A 17508-nucleotide genomic window follows, 5' to 3' on the forward strand; every position below is an offset into this window, starting at 1 on the left:
TTCATGATTTCTAAAATTACTATGAAGCTATAGTAATCAAGGCAATATGGTAAGACTATTAAGACAGACCTACAGATCAATGGAACAGAACAGATAATAAACTGTCACATATATGCTCAGATGATTTGTGACAGGGGTGCCAAGAACGTTCAGTGGGGGAAAGGACAGTCTTTTCAGCAAATGGTCCTGGGAAACTGGATATCAACATGCAAAAGAATGAAGTTCAATGTTTATAATAAGCACTATATCTAAAAACTGGGACTTTCCTGTAGCTCAAACGGTGAAAAACCTGCCTGCCGTGCAGGGGGCCCGCGTTCAGTCTCTGAGTGAGGAATAGCCTCTGGAGAAGGGAATGGCAATCCATTCCAGTACTCTTGCCTGGAGAATCCCATGGACAGAGAAGCCTAGCAGGCCACAGTCTGTGGGGTTGCAGCGTTGGACACAACTGAGCGACTAACACACACACACGTATCCAAAAATTAACTCAAAACCGATCAAACAGCAAAATGTAAGAGTTAAAACTATAAAATTCTTAGAAGAAAACATAAGGCAAAAGCTTTATGACACTGGGCTTGGCAATGACACCTACAGCACAGATAACAAAAGAGAAAACAGAAAAACTGGGCTTTATGAAAATTAAAAATTTTTGTGCATCAAAGGATACTAGCAACAGAGTAAAAAGGCAACCCACAGAATGGAAGAAAATATTCATAAATCATGTATCTGATAAGGGATGAATATCAGAATATACAGAGAACTCACAACCTAACCACAAAAAGACAACCTGATTCAAAAATGGGCAAAGGATGTTTTCACAAAGATATACAAATGTCCCACAGGCACATAAAATGGTGCTCAACACCACTAATCATTAGTGAAATGCAAATCAAAACCACCACCAGATACCACCTCACACCCATTAGGAGGGCTACTGTCAAGAAGCTATAAAGCGAGTGGCAGCAAGGATGCAGAGAGACGGAACCCCTGTGCATTGCTGGTGGACTCTAAGACGGTTTAGCCGCTGTGGAAAACCAGGATGGCAATTCCTCAAGAAAATAAAAATCGACTCACCATAAGATCCAGTAGCCCCACTTCCGAGTATGTACCCCAAAGAATCGAAACCAGGGGTCCCAGAGAGGCATCCAGGTTCACAGCAGCCAAAGCCGGAAGCAACTCAAGGGTCCATCCATGGATGAACGGGTATGTGGCCCATCCACATGATGGAACATTTTTCACTCTTAAAAAGGAAGTTCTGACATATGCTACAGCATGGATAAAGCATGAGGACAATATGCCAAGTGGAAGAAACCAGTTACCAAAAAACCCCAAGACTCTATGATTCCCCTTACATGAGGTCCCCTGAGGTGCAAAGTAGAACGGCAGTTGCCGTGGGCTAGGGGCACGGAGGAGTGGGGAGTTCGTATCTCGTGGGGACAGAGCTTCCGGTTTCACAAGATGCAAGGAGCTCTGGAGACGGATGGTGGTGATGGTCGTACAATGAGTCCAGTATACTTCATGCTACTCAACTGCGCACTGAAAAATGGCTTAAGGTGGTTACTTTTATGTTAATCTTATCACAATTTTCAAAAATTGAAAAGAAAAAGTTAGTACATGAAGCCTGAGACTGCTATCCTTAGAAAGCTGACAAGATGGCCCTTGGCTACCTTCTGGGAACTTGAATTTCAGAAGGGTTCCCAGCGTTTCCCAAATGGTAAAAGTGGCTCACTGCGCCCACACTGCCTGTACAGCAAGGCAGTTTATGCTGTGCACCTGCTCATTCCTTTCTGGTGGTGGTGGGGGGATGTCTGAAACTTTGGTGTATACAATTTTGTGATTTATTATATATATATAATTTGATCATTTGCAGATGTATCTGGTCTTTATCCACAGTTCTGCCTCTTTGAGCCCTTGAAATTTTCTGATCTGTAAGAGCAATGTCAGTTATCTGTCACAATAGTTGGTTTCTTGTCTTCACTTCCTGAAACCACTTCAGGGTCATAACAGTGAAGAGAGTGTCTTGTTATTCAAAACAAACCCTTTCCATCACAACTGGGTTTCTGCTAATGAAGGTGACTTTGGCCCCCCTCTGCCCCCACCCCCTGCCAGGATAGGGGCTGGCTCCCAGGAGAGCCAAGCCTGTGATTAAAAAGTTGAAACTTTCAGTCTTGCCCCTTGATTTCGATGGAAGGGAGAGGGACTTGAGGTTGAATCAATGCCCTTGGCCAATGATTTAGTCACTCACAACTGTGTAATGAAGCTTCCATAACAGCTCCAAAGGACAGCTTTCTGGCCCTTTCCCACATCAGGGAACCTGGAGGCTTCTGCATGCTGCTGTGTGAGCCCCAAGCTCCACAAGGACATCAGATCCCTTGTTGGGGACCTCGTTCTGCGTATCTCTTCATCTGGTTGTTGATTTGTATCCTTTAATAGCCTCATATATATAATAAACTGGTAATCTAGTGAGTAAACCTGTCTTTCCCTGTGTTCTGTGAGCTGTGCTACCGAATTAACCAAACCCAAGGAGGGGCCAGGGGAACCTCTTATCGCTAGTCAGTCAGAAGCACAGGTAACAAACCAGACTTGCAACTGGCATCCTGAGTTGCACAAGGTCATCAGAACCTCCAGTCTGCAGCTGGTCGAAGCACACGTAGAAACCTGGGCTTGTGACTGGCATCTGAAATGGAGAGCGGCCTTGTGAGACTGAATGGAACACGATTCCATCTCTGGGTAGATGGTGGCGGGACTGAGTCAAATTCCTGGACAGCCTGCTGGCACCCAAGCTTGTTAGTGTGCAGAAACCTACACACTGGACCTGGGTACAGCAACCTTCTTTGGTTGGTGTCAGTAGTGGGATCCACTAGAACGGCCCTGGCTGACAGAAACGTGTTTTTTGAAGAGTAAGGATAAAAAGATGGGGAATGAAGAAACCCTGGTCCCTGGATGGCTACCTAGGCAACCACAATGAAACCGCAGCTGTGCTGCAATCAGTTACTAAAGGTAACTGTTACCAGTGGAACCCAGACACGACAGTAGAGCCAACTTCCAAGCAGTTGGCTCACAGGATATATAAAGAGATGCAAAATTACACGCAGCACACAAAATACACAGCTTCCCGATGACCGCTGCAGTGAAAAGGGAAAAAGAGGAATGCGTTTTTCTTTCTTGAGAACAAAGACGATAAAAAGACCAGGGACCAGGCTCGATCACTCCCAGTTTTCACTTCAACCATTCCTCGTCTGCGGTGTGTAAGTCTGCTTTTCTGCCCCCTAACTTGGTGTGAGCTACATTTTGCACCCATCACCCTTTGACTCTCTAATGACATCTTGCATCCAGTGCTCGCCTTTACAGCACTCTCTTCAGACTACCCCTTGTGGTTCTTCTCTTTTTGCATTACAGAAACAAGGCCGCAGAACGACAGACAGAAGACAACGCACCCAGTTACCAGGTTACCTGACGCCAGCCTACGGCTGTTTCTGAAACAATGCAAGAGAAAGAAGACAAGATCCTTGCGCCTTTGTTCCTCATCACCCACCCGACTGCGTGCTCTCATCTTGTGTAATCCCCCAGATTCCTCACGGAAGGGGGGCTGCAGCTCGAGGCCCGAGCCTACTGCACTCTCCCACTCTGCAGGCCGAGGAGTAAAGCCACCTTTCTATTTCCTCCAAACTCTGCCTCTGAATTTTTTTAAATTTGGCTTCAGTAGGCAGAAAAAGCCAAGATTTTAACAGCAATGTTATCTGTAATAGCCTAAATGAAATTTTTAAAAAGTGCTCACTCAGGCCTTGATCCTGCACCAAGTTCAGATTTAGATAGATCCAAGCTTTGGCCATTAGCCTCAAAGCTGCCCCAAACTATGCAGGGACAACAGCAAGTACCTCTAAGGTCTGTCTCTGGTCACCAAGAAGGTAGTTCATGTCGGGGGAGGGCAAAACCAAGGAACAACTAAAACCAAGGGGTGGAGTGTGAAGAAGCTGACTCACTTTGCGGCTGGTATCGCCGGTTTCCCGGAGCAGCTGTGTCTTTGGTTTTGAAGGCTTCGGGTGGAAGAATACATTTGGGTGGATGCAGGACCCGTAGCTCACTACTGAACAGTCACAGACTGTCCCAGACACACAGGAGGTTATTCCCGAAGGAAGAGCCAGCCTGGTCAACTGGATAAAAGACACTGAAAAGGGTGCTTATCCTGAGAGCGGGGACTGCCCAGCTGGCCCTATAAACGCCGAGTGGGACACCCCAGATGAAGCAGCTGAGGTGCTTCCTGTGCAAGCTACATGGGACTGGCTTCACAGCTGGGACATTCACCACTGACAATGCCTATTACCCAGGTTTTGGTCAATGCTGTGATTTAGGGACCCTTACTGCATGGGCACCCCATGGAACATTACTTTCCAGTTTACAAAACTGTTCTAGAAGCCTTATTAGATCTGCTATCTCAGCTTCCCCTATGGCACCAAGAATATTCAAGTAATTTAGAAAACAGGGAGAGACAAAGGAGAGTCAAGGGACTCAACCAAGCAGAGTGGGAGTCTTCAGATGGTTGTTGAAATGAAGAGAGAATGAAGCATGGATGGAGCTGAAACAGGGGTCGATGTGAAACCAAGCGGGACCCTGTGGGGCTCCTGGGTACAGAAGCCGCTCTGTGTCCCTCCTTATTTGTAGGGAAAAGACTCCATCCTCCAAGACAGACGTTCCCTGAGGTCCAAAGGGCAGATTCAAGCAGGTGCTAAATCAGGGATGGGAGGGGAAGCGCAGGAAAAGAGAAGCAGCCAAGAAACCAGGTTCTACCTCAAGGGCTACTCGGAGCTCTTTACAGAACTAAAATCAACAAACAGAAGACGTCAGCATTCTTGACTCCAGAGACCACCACCAGATTAAAGGAATTAAAGGATGCTCATCAGGAGAGTACCTGAAGGACTTCCCTGGTGGTCCAGTGGTTAAGAATCTGCCTGCCAATGCAGGGACACAGGATTGATCCCTGGTCTGGGAAGACTCCGCGTGCCCCAGAGCAACGAAGCCCCTGCGTCAGCACTCTGGAGCCTGCGCTCTAGAGCTCGCCAGCTGCAACTGTGTTCATGCACCGCAACCACTAAAGCCCACATGCCCTGGGGCCTGCAAGCCTCAACTACTGAGCCCGTGTGTGGCAACTACTGAAGCCCACAAGCCTAGAGTCCATGCTTCCCAACCAGAGAAGCCACCGCAATGAGAAGCCTGCGCGTTGCAACGAGAGAAAGCCTGTGCGCAGCAACCAAGACCTAGCACGACCAGAAACATAAATTTTAAAAAAAAAGAGAGAGAGAGAGACTACCCGACACCAGATTACAGGTGTGCAGGCCCGGCACACACCCTAACCTTATCAGCAACTGTGCCCTGGAACCTTGGCTATTAAACTCATCAAATCCCCCCGGGTTGGGGGACAGTTTTTCAGGGGCACAAACCCACACATCCCCTTTTGCCTGGCAAAGTAGTATAACAGTCCTCTTTCCTACTTCATCCAAAACTGTCTCCAAGATTTAATTTGGCACCGGAGCCCAGAGGCTGAGTTTTCAGCTGATGAAGTTGTCAACTGATGCAGCACTCCCAGATGGGAGTGGACCAGTGTGGACCCCAACATTAAAGGGCCCCAAAGAAGTCCATGATTTACTCTAGAAAATCCCATGGACGGAGGAGCCTGGTAGGCTGCAGACCATGGGGTCGCGAAGAGTCGGACACGACTGAGCGACTTCCCTTTCACTTTTCCCTTTCATGCATTGGAGAAGGAAATGGCAACCCACTCCAGTGTTCTTGCCTGGAGAATCCCAGGGATCGGGGAGCCTGGTGGGCTGCTGTCTATGGGGTCGCACAGAGTCCGACACAACTGAAGCGACTTAGCAGCAGCAGCAGCAGGAAGAGTTTGAAAAGCTGGAAGCAAAAAATTAAATAAGAAACCTGACTAGGGATCCCTGGGTGTTCACTGATTAATCAAGATAAAGACTGGAGCCAGGGCCAGGGCCTTCTGGTCCCACGCCTGGGCAGGGACCCAAGGCCGTATGCAAACGAGTGTGTGCTGTGTCACTCAGTCGTGTCCAACTCCTGGAGACCCCACGGACTGTAGCCCGTCAAGCTCCTCTGTCCACAGGATTCTCCAGGAAGAGAATCCTGGAGTGGGTTGCCATTTCCTCCTCCAAGGGATCTTCCCAACCCAGGGGTTGAACCCAGATGTCTCCTGTCTCCCGCACTGGCAGGCGGGCTCTTTACCACTGGTGCCACCTGGGAAGCCCACGTGCATATGCAGGTGTGGATAAAACGGCCAGGAGAGGAGCGAGGCCTTCCCCAGGACTCCTAGATACAGGAGCCCGACACACTGTGATTCCAACCCTTGCTGGTGAAGGCTTAGCGGGCAGCTTAGGTTAGACTGGGATGAATGGAGATGAAACGTTGATGGGATTAAGGTGAACATTTGAATGAAAACTGGGGTGTATGAACAGATTTTGTGTGAGATGGTCACATCTCCTTTACATGAATATATAACTACGATGGAGGTTGTCTTCCTTACATAACACTGTACAGCAAAGACCTGTTAAGTCTGCCCTCTGGCCAGTTTTAATCAGAGACACTAGGTGGGAACCTGAATGCATATAGGTGGCTAATGCAGAATGATCTAGAGTACCTGGGGAGCAAAAAGAGTTGGGTACTTTAATTCATTACAGACTAGAAGCGGAGTGCCGGTGCCAATGAGTTCACTGTACCATACAGCCCTGTGTGGCCTGAAAAAGGCAGATGGTTCGTGGAAACTGCAGACTATTGAGGCTGAAATCAAGCTGTACTGCCCACTGGCTCAGCAGTTTGGACACGGTCTCAACCACACAGAAATTGCCAGGGGGCTGCTACTCAGCAACTCATGTCTCGGATGCTCTTCTCTGTCTTGATCTCAGAAGAGGGCCAGCAGCAACTGGCCTTCACATGGGAAGGATCCCACCATTCTTTTTCTGCACTGCTAAGGGATCCGTGAACTCAGTCGTAATCTGCTCAGAAGCGACGTGGCCTCGAGGCAGATCCCCAGGTACTCATGCACGCTGCTGATGCCACTTGGTGGCAGTGGAAAGCAAAGAGCAGGGGAGGGCTGATCTGAACGCAATGGGACACACATGACCAGCTTGTTCAGTCCCTCAGTTGTGTCTGACTCCTTGCGACCCCATGGACTGCAGCACACCAGCCTTCCCTGTCCTTCACCATCTCCTGGAGTTTGCTCAAACTCATGTCCACTGACCAACTAGGGTGCGTAAATAAGCCCAGCACCAGTCCCCAGGCCGGCCCAAACAGGCAAGTTTTCAGGGAGGACCTGGGCAGGAGCTGCCTGGGATAGTCTCCCAAAGACTAAAAACAAACGGCTGTCACTACTGTCCCCGGGGCTTAACGGGAATCCCAGCATTTGGCTGGGTTTGCGTTTTCATTCGGGAACCGTGCTAGCTCTCATCTGTAAGACCACCCGAAAGACAGGTCTATCTGAACTGGGGACCCAAACGAGCAGGTTGCGTGTGAATTACAAGTGGCGGCAGCCCTCTCAACTTGGCCTTTGGGCCCTGCTGACCCCCCAACTCAGATATGATTTGGGGAGTCTCTGCCACCATACTCTGAAGACTGGAGCTTCTGGCAAAAGTCCACAAGTGCCTTCTAGCAACAACTGTTGGGATTTTGGACCACAAAATTCCAAGATGCTGCCGTCTGAACAAGGTACTTGAGAGACAGTTAGCAGCCTGTGACTGGGCATTCACTGAGCTGGCCGTGATGATTGACAGACATAAAGCAATCACGAGACCCGAGGCGCCCATAATGTCCTGGGCGATGTCAGAGAAGCACTGATGAGGGGGACAGTGCCCAGGAGAGTTCCAGAATACTTTTTTTTTTGCTACACCGCACAGCCTGCAGGATCTTAGTTTCTTGACCAGAGAGCAAACCCGGGTCCCCTGCAGCAGAACTGTGAAGTCCTAACCACTGGACCACCAGGAAAGTCCTAAGAGCTCCATCATAAAATGCAATTGGTTCAGAGGGCTGCGGGCTGCCAGGGGGAAGCAGGGAGGCACCCACTGTATCCTGGGCACATATCCTCTTTTCCTCCAAGACCGACTTTGGAGCCAACTGAGGAGCTGCTGGAACCAACTGGCATGAGGACAAGCCCCGTGGACGAGCTCTCAAACGAATCACAGCGAGCGCTTGCTTTATGGATGGCGGTTTTAAGATGAATGGATAATACCCTGTTTGGCAAGTGACTGCATTAAGACCAGGAGATGGCCAGACTGTGATTGAAGGCAGCAAGAACAAATCGGCTCAGTGGGCTGAAGTGCATGCTGTTTTCCTAGCGGCGGTGGAAGAATTGAGCAACGGTAAAAGCCCCTTCGTGTTTTTACTGACTCCTGGCGGTGTGGTCAGGTATGGGCAATGGAAAGCTGGGCTATAAAAGGGACGTCTGCAAGGGGCACAGCCCTATGGAAAGCACTCTGGGAATTTAAAGGACGTGGTCAAGTAGGACATGTCAACCTCCAACAGAAGAGCCCCTTCTAGATCTGGAAGGTCACTGAACTACAAAGGACATGTTCTGGGGGCCCAAGAATGAGTCAGCACGGGGAGGTGCGCTGCAGCAATTCAGTAGTGAAAGTGTTAGTTGTTCAACTGTGTCCGACTCTTTGCGACCCAAGGACTGCAGCCTGCTAGGCTCCTCTATCCATGGGATTCTCCAGGCAAGAATATTGGAGTGGGTAGCTGTTCCTTTCTCCAGGGGATCTTCCTGACCCAGGGATCAAACTCAGGTCCCCCTCATTGTAGGCAGATTCTCAGCAATGAGGAGGAGGGGGCCAAATCTAGACCTAGATCTAGTCCTCTGGCGCCCTGCGAGGCACAAAAATGCAGGTAAGAACACTGTCAACAAGAGAGAGAAACTGCAGGTGGCTCTGGGGGAAATGCCCCGGGAGATGGAGCTGGCAAGCGGGTCACAGTGGACCGAGGCCAGTAACCCTGGGGGCTATAAATGAGTCCCAACAGGAACAGACCCTCTAGGTTTGCATACCTGAAGGTCCAACGCAAATGCTCAAAATACTATTGAAGAGTTGGAACAGAAAATACTGTAAGTTTGAGCCACCGAGTTACATTCCTTCAGACAGACAAAGAGATGTACTTTTTCAGCCCATACTGTCCAACAGTGGGGCAAGAGATTTCACATCAGGGATGTTGCGTATCATCCGCTGAGTGATGGTTTAGTAGAAAATTCGACTGACTGGCTGGAACATTTGCTGTCTAAAACCAGGGTAGATGATAAAGGCTTGAGAGGCTGGCTTACTCGCATTCCTGAGTGTGTGCTCACACTCAACACGAGGGCTAAGGGAGGGTCCCCACTGAACAGCTTCCTCCACTTTTCTGGAGGGTATGGGGAAGCAGGCGTGGATGCTGGTACATCTTCCCCACACCATGGCAACCCACCCCCGCCCCGCCCAGCTACCTGATGCAGTGGCCCCAGAACCAGGCATGCAGCTGCAGACGCCAGCAGCGTGGCCGAGGCCCAAACAGGAAACTAACTGCACCTTTAAATCTGTCAGAATTCCTAAGGGCCCACTGGGGTGGAAAGCGCCCTCATCCCCTCTGGCGACGTAGGGGCTGACAGTGAATGCTGCTGTGTTGTCTAGAGGTTGTGAAAGCCCACCGGTTCTGTACTTGTGCAACCCTGGGAGGGGAGGGGGCGGGGAGGAGGTTGGGGTTAGCTTCCTGGCAGCAAGATGGACCAGTGTAGTGGCCAAACTAATGTCCCTTCCAAGGGTGCAAAAGTGTGAGCAAAAGAGAAATGACAAATGGAAAGGAGAAAGGAAAAATTACCTCTGAGGGTAAAGGGATGAGTAAGTGGGTTATGCAATGAGGGAAACCCAACATTTTATTAATACCTGGAGAGAGGCTTAGAGCAGAATAATATGATCTCTTAGCAGAAGCATGCCAGATGCCTGGCAGGCTGAAGCTAGTTTGCTGAGACCAGCCCTGATCTGGGGACCTGACGAGATGGAGCAGCAGCCTGCAAACCCGAATGGTGTCACTCTGGGAGACATTCTGGTCCTAAAATATATTAATGAACAGGAAAACTGTTCATGACTAAATGGAATTTAAGCGATGTGCCTGTATCTCGGACTCCTATTTTTAGGCTACATCTACTACACAAAGGACAACATTTGGGAACCCTTTCCTCTGGGACTGCAAACCGCATGGTGCGTGGCTCCCAGCAGACTGGTCTACGTAATCACTGTGTAACCGCAAATCCTGATCATCAACTGCTTAGAAACGTCCCTGGCTATGATGTTCAAAATATAATGGCAGCATGCCCAACATGGGGCTTCCCCAGGTGACACTCGTGGTAAAGAACCTGCCTGCTGATGCGGCAGACTTAGGAGACATGGGTTAGATCCCTGGGTCGGGAAGATGCCCTGGAGGAGGGCATGGCAACCCACTCCAGCATTCTTGCCTGGAGCATCCTATGGACAGAGGAGTCTGGTGGGCTACACAATCCATTGGGTCACCGAGTTGGATACAACTGAAGCGACGTAGCACACACGCACACCTGAGGGTGTGCCATGCCCAAGCACGTGGCATCCTGTTTTTGCAGACAGAAAACTATTCATCAAAAAGAGGGAAAAATAGTGGGTCCCTGATGGGATTAAAGCAGAGGGCATCACTTGGTAGCTCAAGTTCCTTGGGGGAACGACCCCAGCAGAGACAAGGCAGGCTGTGCGAAGTCTCGTGGCATGCTCCAACTAAACTACATTTAGGCGACTTCCCTGGTGGCTCAGATGGTATAGCATCTGCCTACAATGCGGGAGACCCGGGTTCAATCCCTGGGTTGGGAAGATCCCCTGGAGAAGGAAATGGCAACCTGCTCCAGTATCCTTGCCTGGGAAATCCCATGGACAGAGAAACCTGGTGGGCTACAGTCCATGGGGTCGCAAAGAGTCGGACATGACTGAGCGACTTCACTTTCTTTCTTTCTAGGTATGCTTATCATGCATCTAACTCTAGTCTGGGGATCCAACATTTTGGGGTGCAAAACACGCATGCTCAGTGCACCCAGCCACTAGTATACAGGGGCATCAACGTCCCCACTGGATTCAATAATACACCCACAAGCCAGAGGCTGAGGCTGAACAGGTGCTAATGGGGATCTGAGGACAAGTGGAATTTGCTTTTAATGAGGAGCAGCATTCAGAGGAAAAAGATGACCTAGAATAGGCAGATCAGGGGGAGTTCTCTTCCAGGTGGAAGGCAAAGGATGGGAGCCAACCTGGAGAGATGAGGGGAGAGAGGGAGAGAGAGAGAGAGAGAGTGTGTGTGTGTCTGTGTGTCTGCTCAGTTGTGTTCAATGCTCTGTGATCCCATGGACTGTAGCCCCCCAGGCTCCTCTGTCCATGGGATTTTCTAGGCAAGACTACTGGAGCAGGTTGCCATTTCCTACTCCAGGGGATCTTTCTGGACCAGGGAAAGAGAATGAGGTAGTAGCAAAGTGGGTCAGGCAGATTCAGCCAGCAATGCTGGATACACTGGAACCCAGCGCTGGGAAGGGGCCTGTACCCTGACCTAACAAGCCCAAGGCCTCTTGACTGTTTTACTACGAACAGAGGCTGAAGTGGCCAGGGGCACGTGGCCCTCCGTTCTAGCTACTGAGGCTTGGGGCACACACACTTATTGCAATGCTATGGCTCTTCAAGATTAGAGAAGTCCTCTAGAGGCATTAACAATTTAAACAGATGCACCCAGACTGCTCTCGCCTCCAGGAAAGCTAGAAATAAAATATACCCCGTGGCAGAGCCAGTAGGGACAGGAATAACCTAAATGCCATTTATGTTCTCCTTATAGGAGAGGTGGGCCCTGCTGTAAAACACAGACTCAGTACAAGCCTGTGAGTTTGTCCCTGGTTACCTTGGAATTCAGAGCTAACTGAATCACGATCAACCGTTACAACCTCTAATAACGTCTGGTACACGGGCGAAGGCAGATGCTGTCGGGGAGGCAAAGTGAACACCTCCATGGTTCTTACTGATTTGTTCTGTAATGAAACTGAACCGTACCCTGGCCATACTTTGACACGGTACAACCCTGGCATTGGTAAGCTTCAACTACCTCTTGTAAATGAGTTTATGGTAACCCTGCATGTGTGTGTGCTCACTCAGTTGTGTCTGACTCTTTTCAACTCTATGGACCGACAAACTGTAGCCCCCCAGCTTCCTCTGTCCACAGGATCTCCAGGCAAGAATATACTGGAGCAGGTTGCCATTTCCTCCTCCAGGGGATCTTCCTAAAGCAGGGATAGAACCCTTACCTCCTGCGTCTCCTGCACTTCAGGCAGATTCTTTACTGCTGAGCCACTGTGGAAGCCAGTGGCTTCACCAGTAACACTGCATTTTGATGATCCAATGTATTGAGGGCCTGAGTTAAGTCTCCTGAGGATGTAACAGTTGTGGAAAATGACTGGCCTGAGGAGGAAGAGGATCTAGCTAATCTACCAGCTGATTTCTGTGCCAAATAGTTCTGTACAAATTGACTGTAAGGTTCAAGAAGCAATGACGTTTCTTTAAATCAATCCCACACTGATTTCTCCCAAACGTCAGGCCTATTTGTGTCGGTACTATTGTTTTATCTGTTCTATAAATGTGACCCCAAATGTAAGTCTGTAACAGGGACCCACAGTTTTCCACTACTTTTGATTAATCATTTTCTATCCACAAAAACAGGGTGTCATTTGCCATAAGGGATCTATTCCACCAGGGGGTAGACTGCAATACTGTGATTTATGAGAAATAAATATATTTGGTCATTCTCAGGTATCAGTACAGTTGCTCAGTTGTGTCTGCTCTTTGCAACCCCATGGACTGCAGCACGCCAGGCTTCCCTGTCCATCACCAACTGCCAGAGCCTGCTCAGATATACTTGGTCTTTATCCCCAGTTCCTGACTCATAGTTCTCAAACTCTTGGAATTTTCTGATCAATAAGAGCAATGGGAGCATCTTTTGCCATATTTGCTCTCTGGTCTTCAGTTCCAAAAAATATTTTAGGGCCAGAGAGGTAAAATGGGTGTCTTGTTATTCCTCAGAAGCTCTCTTCCATCACAACCAGGTTTGGCTAACGGCTTTAGATCCCAGCCCAGGGTGGGGGCTGGTTGTCAGGAGAACCAATCATGTGATTAGAGGGTCAGAACTTTCAGCCCTGCCCCTGAATTTTGAGGAGGGGCATGGCATGAGGCTGAACCAACTGCCATTGGCCAATGATTTAGTCAATCGTTACTATGTAATAAAGCCTCCATAAAACCCTCAAGCTTTCTAGCCCTTTTTCTGAGCTTTCCACCTCAGGGAACCAGAACCACACAGGGCCCCAAGGCTTGTGAGAAAAGAGAATCCCTTGTGCGGTATCTTGCCCTAGGTATCTCTTCATCTGGTTGTTGATCTGTATTCTCTAGGACCCTTTTGTAATAAAATGGTCATCTAGTAAGTATACAGGTTTTCCTGAGTTCTGTCAGCTGCTCTGGCATATTAACAAATGGAAGGAAGGGGTCACAGGAGCCCCTGATTCGCAGCCCGTGAGCAGCACAGGTGACAGTCTGCACTGGGACTGGCACGGGAGTGGAGTGCCCGTGGGACTGAGCCTTTTGCCTGTGGAATGGGATTCTCTCTCCAGGTAGACGGTGTCAACACGCAGGGGAATGTTGGGCCCCCAGCTGGTGTCCAAGATTTGGACCAGGAAGCCTTTTCAGTGTGTGTGTAAGGCGGAAGGTGCCTGCACGCCCAGCGCCACTAGAAACCCTGGGCCCTGAGTCTCTAAGGAGCTGCCCTGGAAGGCGGCATGTCACATGTGTCGTCACAGCTCGGAGATCAGGGACTCGAGCATGTGATGTGTAATTCCACTAGGGTTCAAACTATGTGCTGGAGAAGACTCTTGAGTCCCTTGGACAATAAGGAGATCAAACCAGTCAATCCTAAAGGAAATCAGTCCTGAATATTCATTGGAAGGACTGATGCTGAAGCTAAAGCTCCAGTACTTTGGCCACTGGATATGAAGAGCCTACTCATTAGAAAAGACCTTGATGCCGGGAAAGATTGAGCGGAGAAGAGGGCGACAGAGGGTGAGATGGCTGGATGGCATCACTGACACAACGGACTTGAATTTGAGCAAATTCCATGAGACAGTGAAGGACAGAGAAGCCTGGCGTGCTGCAGTTCGTAAGGTTGCAGAGTTGGACGTGGCTTAGCAACTGAACAACAAAGGCTCCAGAAGCTTGTGCCTGGTTTCCCAGACTTCCCCACGCCTCGTCCCTTTGCTGATCCTCTATGTCCTTCTGTTGTAATACATTTACAAGTATGACCACACACTGAATCTTCCTACCCAATCATCAAACCTGGAGGTGGTTTTGGGACCCTGGACACAAAGGGGTTTCATGACAATGTACCATTAAAATTAATTTCACTGGTTTCTTTCTGCTTCAAGTGGCTACTGGAAATATCACTACCACAGATGTACTCACTGGGATGATGTTTCCACTGACGATACTGCTCAAGCACCTCAGAACTGCAAGTGCTTAAGACAGTCAGGCCAGAGCTTCCATTTTATAGAATAAACAGAGGCCAGAGAGGGTGGTGGGTGTGGCTGAGACCACACTGAATATAGGAAACCCACTGCAGGATTCCAGCCCACGGGTACTTACCAGATGGACCTCGAGTGGTTGTCTTGGGGACCGAGGGCTTTCTGGACAGGGATGCCCGATTTCCTTTATCACTGGGCTCGCTGCGGGCGCTGAGTGGCCGACTGGCCCTGTCCCCACTGGCCAGCCCCTTGATTTTGGCAGCAGTCACTGGAGTGGCTTTGGGGGGAGTAGTGCCAGAGCTGGGGCGGGTAAGGGGCTTCCGGGTACGGCTGCCACCTCCTTTCAGCCGGGCCTGCTCGGGAGGCAGCATCTCCGGGTCCACCATGCAGATACTAGGTGGGGTGGGCAGCGGTGGGGGGATCTTGAGGGGGTCAGGCAGCGGGTCACGGCGGGGGACCCCGAAGCCCTCCGTGTCCTCGTCTGAGTCGGCAGTGCCAGGGGCAGCCGGCAGGGGGTCCGAGTCAGACAGGGTGGGCAGGGACTCGCTGACAGATGTGGGTGGTGTCTCCTCGGCGCCTCCCGGAGCTCCCGCCCGCTCCTGCGACCGGGCGCTGCTGTCATTGGAGCTACCGGGGGACACGGGGGCTGGCGCCATGGGCACGGCCTTGCGGTGCTCGAACTCACAGGGCGACACCAGGCACAGGTCCACGTCGTGCGGGGAGGCCGAGCGCCGCACCCGAGGGCCGCAGAGCGGGAGGCTGAGCCCAGCTTCACTCGCAGCTGCAGCTGGTGGCGGGAGCACCTGCTCAAAGGAGACGGACAGGGACTCGTCCACCTCTGTGGAGTGTGGGGAGCCCACCTCCGCGGGCAGCGAGGGCGTGGTCACTGTGGGGGAGGCATCTGGCCCGGGCTCCCCACCCCGCAGGGGGCTCAGCGACAGCGGCCCGCTGCTCTCTGTTGGGCCCTGCTGGGCCCCGGCGGGAGAGGGTGTGCACGGCTCGGGGGTGCTGGCGGCCAACAGCAGCTCCAGGGTTTTCTCCTCTAAGCTGCCGCCTTCCTCCCCTGCCGGGCTGAGCCCCAGATCCAGGCTGCTCTCTTGGCTGGGTGTGGCCACAAGCTGGGGGGCCGGGGAGCTGCAGGCCTCTGTCGGGGGGCTGGCCTCTCCGCTCCGGAAGCTGGGGGGGCTGCGGGGCCCATTCTCAGCTGGTGGGACCCCTGGGCGGGGTGTGTTGGGTGCTCTGCGGGTCTTGGGAGCCACCTGGGCACCCACGTTCTTGCCACTAACCACGGCAGAGGCTGCCCGGCGCACCTCCCGGGGTTGGGTGCGAGGGGCACTGGGTCTGGGGTCCTTCTTCACCTCCCGGGAGGGCCTGGCTTCTTTCTCAGCCCTGCGAGGGGCCTCAGTCCGTGGAGAGTCTTTCCGGGCCACCCCAGGGCGCTCCTGGGTGGGCCTGGAGGGCACTGTCGTGCGGCCCTCTCTCCTCAAGCTGTCCCGGGAGGCCACGCTCTCCTTGCTCTCAGCTCGCCGAGGCCCCGCCAGGTCTTGGGGCGTCACCACCGGCTCCCGCAGGAACCCCAGGTGCTGCAGGTGGACCAGGCCATCCAGGAGGCGGGCGGGGGGCGTGCAGCCAGGGAATAGCACACGCACCACCTTCTCTGAGGGGCCCGCAGGGTGCCACACCAGCAGGGCGCACACGGAGGCCAGGGTGTGGTCAGTGGTGGCGGCTGAGGGCGGGTGCAGCACATACATGTCCAGCCGGCCCACGCCCATCTTCTGGAAGAGCACGGTGGGCTCAGCAGGCAGTGGCCCTCGGTTCAGGGGCACAGGGGTGATGCCCAGCTGGCTCAGGAGGCTCAGGGCCAGTTCGGCCTCATCCTCGCCACGCACCAGCCGAGAGGCAGCAGCGCGGGCGTTGAGAAACACGACGCCCAGGTTGGGGGAGATCAGCCGGCGGAGCCGGTCGTCCCCGGAGCCCCCGCCAGCAGCCGCCTCGTCGCGCTCCGCCAGCTTGCGTCGCAGCAGACTGTTGAGGCCCGGGAGGCTGTCGGCGCCAGCGTGGGTCACCAGCACAGCGTCCACCCGGTCCAGGTGCCGCACCAGCTTCCAGAAGCTCGACTTGGGGTTGGAGCCGCCGTTGACCAGCACGGTGAAGCCATTGACGGCGAAGAAGGCGGCATCACCTAGGCCACCAGGGAAGATGTAGCAGCAGGGCCGGGCGAGCCTGAGGAAGCCCACAGAGGCCGGAGGCTCGAGCAGCTCGAAGGGCGAGGGCGGCTCCAGTGACTCGGCCACGTACTCCAGGAACTCGCGCAGGCCCTCGGAAGCCGGCAGCTGCACCGGAGGGTTCAACCGCAGGTGGAGTACGCCCTGCAGGCCGGGCACTTCAGGGGCCAGCCGGGCCCAGTCACCAAAGGTCGGGCAGGTGATGGTGAGCTTGGGCGGCGCTGCAGGCGGGGGTGTGGAGGCCAGGAGATCCCGGATCTGAACAAGGGGGAATGGTTAAGGGGTCACCCGGAGCCAGGCAACACCCAGCCCCTTAGGAAAGCTAAGCCCCTTTGCCTCCCCTTGTCACCCTCAGGACAAAACCAAGCTCTCCCCACAGCCCAGCAGGGCCCATGGTCCTGTCTCACCACATGTTCCCCTCCGGCCCTCCCCCACCTTCTCACTCTCCCTGCCTCTGGGCCTTTGCACTTGCTGTTCTCATACCCTAGAGCACACTTCCCTGCAGGGAGACTTTCTACACACACCCCGACCCCCACCTCCATCTACTGGCCTTTATCTTACCATCACTACATCACTCACTACAGTACGAAAACATGGTTTCCCAGTTTTCTGCGCATTTGCCCCGCTCAGACTAGGGGTCAGAAACGACCCCATCCAGTTGTGTCCCAGATGGGACCTAGAATCTGGGATGCCACTTGGAGCCTT

At 52.3% G+C, this 17508-nt stretch overlaps 1 protein-coding gene across 1 annotated transcript in view; it reads right to left on the bottom strand.

Annotated features, from left to right (window-relative positions):
- The window catches only part of MAP1S (microtubule associated protein 1S), a 32006-nt gene that overhangs the window by 10196 nt on the left and 4302 nt on the right, over positions 1–17508 (bottom strand). Inside the window, 1 exon segment of the mRNA NM_001102114.1 lies at positions 14700–17061. Within this exon segment, the coding sequence (NP_001095584.1) occupies positions 14700–17061 (2362 nt within the window).

This window comes from Bos taurus, chromosome 7, assembly GCF_002263795.3.
Source record: "Bos taurus isolate L1 Dominette 01449 registration number 42190680 breed Hereford chromosome 7, ARS-UCD2.0, whole genome shotgun sequence".
In the NCBI taxonomy this organism is placed as follows: domain Eukaryota; kingdom Metazoa; phylum Chordata; class Mammalia; order Artiodactyla; family Bovidae; genus Bos; species Bos taurus.